General features: G+C 32.1%; 1 protein-coding gene and 1 long non-coding RNA gene across 2 annotated transcripts; one reads left to right on the top strand and one right to left on the bottom strand.

Moving 5' to 3' along the window:
• Positions 1–2,911: 2,911 nt before the first annotated feature.
• On the bottom strand, positions 2,912–4,422 carry LOC126774606 (uncharacterized). Its single transcript, XR_007669827.1, has 2 exons — positions 4,284–4,422; positions 2,912–3,225 (listed from the first exon to the last, which is right to left on the bottom strand). It is a non-coding gene; the product is annotated as an uncharacterized LOC126774606 (long non-coding RNA).
• Positions 4,423–9,041: 4,619 nt separating this feature from the next.
• Positions 9,042–10,219, top strand: LOC126774583 (uncharacterized). The gene has a single exon (XM_050496155.1). The coding sequence runs from the start codon at positions 9,185–9,187 to the stop codon at positions 9,758–9,760; it is 576 nt and encodes a 191-aa protein (XP_050352112.1). The 5' UTR covers positions 9,042–9,184; the 3' UTR covers positions 9,761–10,219.
• Positions 10,220–10,542: the final 323 nt, after the last annotated feature.

Consider the following 10,542-nt stretch of genomic DNA (forward strand, 5'->3'; position numbering starts at 1 on the left):
ACTAGCTGACCCGTGCCCACTTCGTTGGGCGGTAAAGATTTTTACTTGTGACCGATTGGCTGAACATTAATAAGGTTGTGTCACGTATTTGATATTTTAAATTATCTCTTAAAGTATGCAACCCAAAAACAAACTGTAAAAAATTTTTTTATAAATTCCTTGGTAATAAAGCAATTTATTTCTTAATAAATTGACATGTTGTATATGGAAAAACCGTTTAATAGAAATATCACTCAATAGAATACAACACGGTGGCTTTTCCATACCTATGTCGTATTATCTCTTTAAGCATTGGTCCAAATTATATACAGTTTAAGGGAAAAGTCTTTTGTTTTAAACACTTGAGGCGATAAGTTTACTTATTTTGATAAGAATTCAAAATTGTTGATAATATGACCAATTTAACGATTTAAATAATTTTTTTTAATATAAAAAACTACTTTTTGTGACTTAAATATAAAAGTTAGACATATGCTGACTTTTTTGTAGGCATTTTCAAGCTCTACAACTTTTTTCTAGAACTCAATGATATATCTCTCATCGTTAAGACAGCGTTCGTAAGAAATGTTTTCGTTTGACCGTTTCTTCGACTAACTTTGCAAATCCCACTACCACTAAGAAGTTTTTTTTCATTTTTCGGGTTAATACACTGCACCGGTGGTAGGGCTTTGTACTGGTGGTAGGGCTTTGTGCAAGCTCGTCTGGATAGGTACCACCCATTCATCAGATATTCTACCGCAAAACAGCAGTACTTGTTATTGTTGTGTTCCGGTTTGAAGGGTGAATGAGCCAGTGTAATTACAGGCACAAGGGACATAAAATCTTAGTTCCCAAGGTTGGTGGCGCATTGTCTATGTAAGCGATGGTTGACATTTCCTACAATACCAATGTAGGAAAAGGAAAAGTTATGTCTAAGGGCTTAGAAAAGGAATGTCTAAGGGCGTTTGGTGACCACTTACCATCAGGTGGCTCATATGCTCGTCCGCCTTCCTATTCTATAATATATATATATAGCCTATGACACTCAAATATTGTGGCTTTCTATTGGTAAAATAATTTTCAATATCGGTTTGGTAGATCCAGAGATTACCTCCTACAATCACACAAACTTTACCTCATTATAATATTATAAATATTATATCATATATATTAGAAGTAACAGCCTGTAAATATCCCACTGCTGGACCAAGGCCTCCTCTCCTTTCTTGAGAGGAGGTTTGAATATTATTCCATAAAGCAGCTTCAATGCGGGTCAGTACACACATGTACCAACATCATCTGTCACATACTGGTTTCCTCACGATGTTTTCATTCACCAGTGAAAATTCTATAACTTGAAACCTTAGTGCTTCTTGTCTGGTCTTGAACCCGCTATTCTTGGGGTGGTACAAATCTCTACCTCCTAGTAAAATAATAAATATGCTTATACTGTGTAGTTTTTTAATTAAAAATAAATTATTACTTTCGAATATAGAAATAAATGAATTTTAGACGTTCCAGTCTTGTAAAGGTAATATCTAAAAGTTCATATTTTATCTACATATGTTCCAAAGTATTAGATTTACAAAAGACTTTGGAATGAACTTGTACTTGAATTGTATTAGCAAAATGTATAATAAAGTTAATATATATCGAAGCACAATTTAAATACGAATATCAAAATTCATCTGAAACATATAACGCAAGAAATTAGTCTCTTAGATAAGACTCACATTTTTTCCAGTCTGATAAACATTAGTAAATTAGAATATTTCTTAACAGCTAAAGCAAATTTATACAAGTAATTTTGATACAAGCTTATGTCAGACATGTCTCATATAAGTAATTAAGAGCTAGCCTTGTAACCTATTTGTTTTCTGCTCGGATGATAGCGTTTGTTTATAATATTATTTAAGAGGTGAAGGGTGCCTTACATTGCGTAACTTTTACTTAAGAAATTTAAAACAAACAATAATTCTATCTTGACTATTTTTTTTTTTTTTTTTGCGTCGAGAGATAACTGCGGTGAGCGCTGTTTGTAAAGACTCGAGGGTGTTTTTGACCGTTACGTCGCTAATAATGCGGATCGCACGTCACTGCAACCGATCCAAGGCCTCCAGTAGGTACTTAGCTGAGCCATCCCAAAGGTGTGAGCAATATTCAACGCAAGACTTCTAGGTAATGGATCAGTTGGTTGTTCAGTATCCGTTCCATCACCTTACAAAGCACTGAGGTAATAGCTATTGGCCGATAATTTGCTGGGTCAGACCGATCCCCATTAGCTCTTATCCAAGCCTTGGGCATACATCCCGAAGAGAAAGAGAAAGTTGGAATAGGCGTTAAGTTAAGAGACAGCTCCGCCGCGCACTTCTTTAGCACTATGGCTGGTATTCATCGGGACCGCAAGCTTTCCGTACATCAAGTGATTGCAGCTCCGCACGCACATCACGTTGCCTGAATTTGTTGAATATTGATTATATATTTTGTTTTATTAAATATTGATTTAAATCTCTTTCTGTCATCATCAATTTGACATTTTAAGAAGATAACACAGTATTGTTTAAGGATCAAACTTAAGCAACATTTACAAGCATTAATTACTAGCTTTTCTTTAACATATGCCATGTGTTTGCTTCCTGATCAAAATATGATAATGTCCTGATAGATTTTGACAGCGGCTGTCAATCTCAGTTGACTAGGAAAATGACCACTTGCGATGGCGAAAATCGGTCAGGAGGATACTAGATTATGAAATAACACATATTCGTAAAGCATATACTCTAACAAACATCTTTATGAAAAATATGACTTTTATAATAGGTGGTTATAATTTAATATCGAGATAGAGTTGGATATAGGGCGAACTGTTTTAAAAAAACATTTGAAATAATAGGAATACCATAAATAACGACGTACCAACGTACATTCAAAGATCGTGTAAAATGAAACAATTTATTTATAACATGATTATTTATTTAACCAGAAAGAATAGCCGGGTGTTAGTTTGATTACAGGACAAAACAGAATCATAGTTGATTGATGAGCTTATCATTTAACAAATACTGTGTTTGCGGCGTAAGGGTAAGCTGAGTAAGTGAGAGGAGCGAGTGGAGCTGAGTACGGGGACACATAGGATGGCACGCCGGCAGCTGGGTACAAATAGTCCGACGTATAAGCCAGAAGCTGGGGTGATGGATTTGGTCGCGGTGCTGCGAAAGTCACAGCCACAACAGCGAACAGGGCAAACTGAAAAAAAACATACAACTCCATTAAAATCATTTACTATTACATAGTATTCATTAGTGTTTATATGTACTTAAACAAAAAACCCAATAACTTTTTACTGGCCCGACCTGGGAATTGAACCCAGGACCTCCAGGTCGGTGGCCTTATATCAAGCCACTAGACCAACGAGGCAGACAACAAGATTAAACAGAAAAGAAAATTATTAGCGTCACAAACGCTGCACAAATGAGTGAAGTAAGTAGCATGCTTAAATTCGACCTTGAATTTTTTTCCTATGCTTAATGAAGTTTTAAATAAATAAATTATTTAATTTGTATATTAATGTTAGAAATTAGTTATATACCGCTTACGAATAGATTTCGCACACTTTATTTATTGACACAATTTTTGTGTTAAAATCGTATATGATTTGAATAATTTTGGTAAACTGCAGATAATAATTTTCACCAGTCAATCAAAGAACAAAAAACCATTTTGTTAATTTAAATAACGCAATCATGAATAAATTGGAATACCATAGACACTGGCAAGAACTATAGACGACTATTTTCATATCCTAAATGCGCTGTCAACCAAAGATAGTATATATAAATCCCTAGTTAGAGGCTTATAAGGCAATATAATTGTCGCTACACGTATATATACAGTTTGAGTGAACCTAACCGTAAAAACATCAATACAGATTATATTTGACGTTGAATAGCGGCAACGTGAGTGTTACGTGTACATGTACAATGCCCGTGGTAGGGCCACGGGTAAACCCTAAAATGTTTTAAAACAAAGTACCCATAACTCTTTCTTAAATTAGTACATATTTCTATATTAAAAATGTCGTTTAAAAATAGATTAAAGAAACTCGCAAACTTAATACAATGAAACTTTTGCAAATAAAAATAAATCCCACTTTAATTTTAGAATGAGAGAAAGAAATACAAACTTTCACGTTTTAAAAGAATGTTTTATAATCATCATTAGCAAGTTTGAAAATACCGTTATGCTATATATATATTATACAATTAAAAAATATGGTGAAATTAATATATTAAAAGATATCATACCAATTTGTAGAACATGGTTGATGTTTGTTTCTTGTATGAATTGACGAATTGCTTCAAGTCACATATTTATATACCAAAAATATATCCTTGAACTTCAAAAACAACGAGACTGTCATATAAGTATAGAATCGCCATAACATTCATACAAGTTGTCGTGGATGCTGAGATTTATAAAGGTTAGAACATACTGTGTACGGCAAGTATTGATTGAAAATTGGTGTGTATTTTAAGTTAGCGGTTATTAATAGAATCGGCTTATCTTTCTTTTAAAAGTTTTTTGTTGCTTTATTTTAAGAAAGAACAACTGGGCCGTTTACTGGGCTTCCTCCATAAACACTGGCACTGTTAAAAAGTAAAAACCACAAGATGTTATTTCCCTTCTGCTTTTCATAACACTCTCTTACCGTTAAATCATAAAACAGTGATACAAAATATTATAAATATAGAAATAAATAGAAACATATACATTAATTATTATTTACACAAAACTTAAGCAATGATTACTAATCTGCAAAAGCCCCATTGCTGAGGAATAGCCTCTCCTTTCGTAGAAAAGATTTTAAAGCTTATTCTACCATGAATGTGGTACATGTGGAAAATTTTCATTCGACAAATGCACCAGATCAATGATAATAAACACTTTAAACTCATGAAAATTTAGTCGTTTTGAATCCGATATCATTGGTTAACATTTGCGTTTTCTAACCACTAGGCCATTTCGACTCGAATAAAAAAAATAAGATTAAAACAAAGAAAATAAATAAACTTTATAAACTATTAATATTAATTAGCATACTCATAGTATTTATTACCTAACGTCATGATACAAGAATAGCGTATACGCAACAAATATGTAATAATATTATTAAACCTAGTGAAATGTTTATAAACAGTATGCGTAGGATCTTTCGTAATATGTCTAAGTTTAAACTTACAGTATTGATCGTTGTGCGATCCTAATATGGCGTTGCTCTATACAACATCCTGCTCTAATATCATTGTTATGTTTATCGATTCTATTGTCATTGTTTTTTATACACCTACGCTTTAAATAGAAATATAATTCCTTGATTAGTTATCTTAGACACATTTTACAAACACATCACTCACACGTTCACAGGAACTATTGTATATTTTGTAATAAAAACTTCAAAATATATTTTTTTTCATTCTCTTTATTCAATTTTATATTAGTTTATTAGATAGGTCATATTTGTACTTTAATTAATTAAGTAATCAAATTTATTACTTTCTACCTATTTACTTTAATAGTTATTTTAGAGAAAATATATTTTCTATATTATCTATATTTTGAAATAAAAGTTTTCGTGCTTTTAAAAATATACTAAATGTCCTACTTAGTTATATTTCTAGAAACAAATGAAACGATATATTATGTTTTTCCAACTTAAGTTTAATGAGATCATATTAGAAGCGTGGCATTATTCTTTTGTGATATTTAAAAACGTCCAGTTACGGAAAACAATACAATAAATAAAAAAAAATATTTATTTATAATAGTCTGAAAAAATGACCTAAGTCAAAATGATAGTTACGTCTATGTGAAATCACAGCATGTTTTTAGGTTAATGTAAAGTTCCTTATATAAATATAATAATAGATAATTTAGCAACATTAATCTATATGCTCGAAACTGACCAGTTTTTAGGCCAAGTATTGCAAACAATGCGTGCAGACGCAGTCCCGTAGCGCTGTTCGGAATAATGATGCGATCACCACAATTCCGTCATGAGATTGTATTGGCGTACAATAAATGATCTTTATCTTTATCAAACAATTTTTGAATGACAATAAGGTGGCTCAGTGGCAATATATGGACTATAGTCAAAGATTGCCGGTTCAAATCCAGACCACTGAGTCTTTATTTGATTCACTTGTGTTTATAATTGAAAGCTGTAAATAAAAACCTCGAATGTAAATACTTCTACATTAATCCATCAGCACGTAGTGGAGTCGCAGAATAAGCTCTAACCCTTCTTAAGATAATAGGAGAAAACCTTTGCCTATGAGAAATTTTAATAGTAGATATTAATTTACTGAAAACATTATTTTTTGCCTGGCTTTTTTTAGTAAGGTAATTACAATACTTTTATAAAACTCATATTTAATCTTTTTCGATTTATTTAATTTTTATTGTTTAAATTACAAAACTCAAGTAAATACATTGTATTTATTTGAATTTAGGACATATTTTAAATACTGATATGGTGAGTGATTAAAAAATACATTTCAATTGGCTAATCAAACGTCATATAAAATAGTAATAGTCGTAATAGGAAATAAAATGATGATTAAATAAGTAATATTTATTCACACACATCGCTACGATATAAAAACAAACAGTAATCATTATACTTATAAACATTATATTATTTATACATTAATAAAATTTTAATAGATTTTTGAATATCTTGATGAGCAGTTGCATAATAATAAATTCCGGTCACAATTTTGTTTCTAAAAGGCGTATGATTCGATTGGTTTTAGAATAAATTTTTGTATTTTTCATTTAATAGCTCTCTTTAGCTCACCTTTCAGTTTCTAGTTTTTTTTTTTTGCAATTTTGTTTTTATTTTCTATTACGTGTACGCAAAAGATTCAGAACAAAAACGAGCATACCTAACAAATCAATTGCTTAAAAATCTCAAAAAAACAAATACGATTAAGGCCCTTGAAATGGTCCAAAACCGACGGTAAGTAAACACTGTTCGTGACGCAAGATAACTACATATAGGGTGTACACAAAGCTTTCGAGTATTATATTACGTAACGATGTAAGCACGGCATTATCTCTAATGCTTATTAATTGTCATTTTGGACAAGTATATTATTCTAAGGGGTGAATATTAAATATGTCAGTTTCATAGTCCCTATCGATATTGTCCGTGCCCAATAATACGTAAATATCAATTTGTATAAGGTATATTCATGGTGTTTTCGTTTTGTTTACTGGAGACTTGTCATTATGTTATATTATTAATAATTAATCAACATATATTTGTGTAATTTAATTTTTTTAATACAATTAACAAATTATAAATAAATTACTAAATTAACCTACTACTATCTCTGTTTTTTAAATCACTAAACTGTTTCTTTGTCTAGCTTATAAAGCCACGAAGTCCTGGGTTCAAATATCTGGCTGATAAATAAAAGTGTAATTGTATTAATGAAAACAATTTCGAAATCGGCTTATGAAAGTGAGATAATAGACAGTACACACTTGGGCCCATAATACTTAGTGGGCAGTTGGTTATACCTCGAGCTCGGCCACCGATGCCGAAATTAAAGTTCCTTACTGGAACTCTAATTCAAATTTTCTCGAATCTGGGCAAAAGACTATATAAAAAATAATTATATACTATTTGTAACTTTTTTCTGTAAAGTACTTATGTCCCATGACCAGGTAAAACCCTCTCTGGTTAAGGATAATGTTTGAAACTAATCCGCCATTCCACTCTAGTGTAGGTTGATGGATAAACACGTGTACGAATTTTTTCTAACACGTGCAATCATTATGTTTTCCATTACCAACGAATACAGTATGAATTATAAACTCAAATTAAACACGTGAAAATCCAGTTATGCTTGCTCGCATTAAACTTCAACCTTTGACTATTATTTTAAATATCGCGCGTTCCATTGACTGGGTCAAATAAGATTTTATTTAAATGAATCTATCCCAAGTTTTGCAGCACGCGATCAATTGACATTTTCCAAAGAAAACAATCATCACGATATTGCAAATGTCTTCACGTGGCGTTGCGACGTTCGAATCTAATTTTGTATAAAAGGTTTGTCACGTGGCGCGACTCGAGCGATCACCAGCTTCTACATTTCGATCGTAAGGAATACCAGAATTTCGATTAAAGTGCGCACAGAATTATATGTACGTACGAATCCAGACGATGATTATAGTAACAATTTAAAAAAAAAAATTACGTTTCATTGAAATTACTTTAAGCTATATTCTGGTTTTAAGATTTCAAATCGAAAAAATAAGTTTAATTATAGGGTAACGATATACTTTTGGCTGAATATACGTTGTTACTTTTATTTACCTATATAGAATTAATTACTAATTAACGGTCCACATTAGACAACGGGCTCAATAAACTGTATAGAGAATGATTTTATTGGGATTACGTTTAAAGCTATTTGTTCTTAACCGGTACGGCAGGCGTTAATGGTAATTGATAGAACAATAAAATCGATAAACTTAAATAACCTCACGTATGTCTTACACTACATGATATGATTACAGGATTACAGAATAGCAGTACATTTTGTATTATTATAATAGGTTGTTCTTGTTTCTTCAGATCATTCAAAATATTCTCAGTAACGGTTCATTTACCTGGTGAATAAAAATTTAGTTAAAGAATGATTGTTACAAGTTACATATTTAAAAAAAATATCAGGATAAAAAGAAAATATTTGTAATCAGCAGTGAATAAAGTTGAAACTAAATTCACAAAAGAAGCAGCTCTTTAACCCTCGAAGATACATGAACACTATTTAAAAACGATAAGTTTCTGATGAATTTCTAAAAAAAAAAATTTGAACAATTTTAGGTTTTATTGCAAGAGGCGTGTAGAAGAGGCCTGATAATGACAGCCTTCCGAGTCTATGAAGAGTTGCATGGCCGGCCAAACTGAGCAACACGCATGCGCCAAATTGCCTTTATAAAGCCAGCATCAGCCCTTTAAGCGGCAGTTTGCAACTCGCTCTCAGGAATCTTAGATTTCAGTCCGAGTCAGTTGCTTACGAACGATCACGTAAAAGTTTTAATAAATAACACCTAGATAATATTCTAGAACATTATCATAAGGAATAACAACATATTTTTGGAACAAAAAGTGTGTATATTTGTCGAACCTATGAAAAATAAGCTGGGAAGCGACATTGTGGCGAGTGAGAGATTCGTCGGTGATTTGCCGGTGAATCTGGTTAGACAGCAATCACCGAAGACGACACGCAAGGAATCAATGGCTCCAAAAATAGTGGTGTGTCCGCCTGTGGAAGAAGTGAGTGAACCAACTACAACAGCTCGTGGTTCTCGGTTGTTGAAAGCTCTCAGTAAGCGTCTTACACGACGTTCGGCAGACGGTGATTCATTGGGGAGTTCTAGTAGCAACGATAGCATGTCTGGTGAGACAAATCGGACAGAGGATCGTTCCTGCTCAGGTAGTGACTCCAGCAGCGACAGTTCAGAGCGTCATCGGCGTCACCGCTCAACAGTATCTTTACGACGTGTTTTTAAAAATTTAACCCTTACAAACCGATCACAGTCTTGTTCACCGACAGAACGTCAGCGACAGCCTAAGAAACAAGCTCAGCCAAAGCGCATTCTTCGGCCACCTGTAACCTACACATATGTTCGAGGCCTGTCTGGTTTACCGACACAGAGAGTGCCACGACACACAGTATACGCTTCTTTAGGACTTAATCGGTAAAAACTTTAGAAACAAGAAGAAATCAAAAGATCGTAAAAGGAGATAAAGACTGGTTAAAAACTATCGGACAGCATTAAGCGCTAGAAAATATTTCATCATATCAGTAGTTTCAAATGACTTCTGGGCCGGTTAAGCATGTTAACGTCGTCTTCGTTAAGGACCAAAGCTAAATGTAATGAAAGTAGTTAAATTTTCAAGGATTGAATTTAGATACTGCGTGAGCTGTTACCCGTCTACTTAAGGAAATCGCGAAAGACTGTGTCAATGTAATCATAATTATGAAAATGTAAAATAATCATTGTCTTCACTGTGTTATGTATAATAATTAGGAAGCAAACCTTAACAATGCTATCAAAACATGAAATTGGTCTATGTAAATCATATGTTCATACACTTGCACATTTTGAATGTGGTTTATAAATAGAGATAAAAAAATTAATATTAGGTTAAAATCATATTTCCTCTAAGAAGAATAGTGCCTTTATTATAGTATAATGTAGTTTTATTCTAAAAGCATATACACTTGTAATTTTAATTGAATTAGATTTATAATTTTACTTTTAAGTTTATCTTTTCAAGGTTAAGTTCATTCCTATTAACATAAACACCAATCGAATATTATAAGTAAATAATGTCGCTATATTCTACGAATTTGTTATAACATTTTAAAATCAGTATTAATAGAAAAAAATAATGAAATTATCACAAATAGTGAATCATACAATATTATATTTAGATAGAGTAATTAATGAATATTAATTATAAGTCATTTTTATTGTAAT

Source organism: Nymphalis io, chromosome 16 (assembly GCF_905147045.1).
Source record: "Nymphalis io chromosome 16, ilAglIoxx1.1, whole genome shotgun sequence".
In the NCBI taxonomy this organism is placed as follows: domain Eukaryota; kingdom Metazoa; phylum Arthropoda; class Insecta; order Lepidoptera; family Nymphalidae; genus Nymphalis; species Nymphalis io.

Excerpts from the sequence above, each read along its gene's own strand:
- LOC126774583 (XM_050496155.1), top strand. The coding sequence starts at position 9,185 with ATGAAAAATAAGCTGGGAAGCGACATTGTGGCGAGTGAGAGATTCGTC.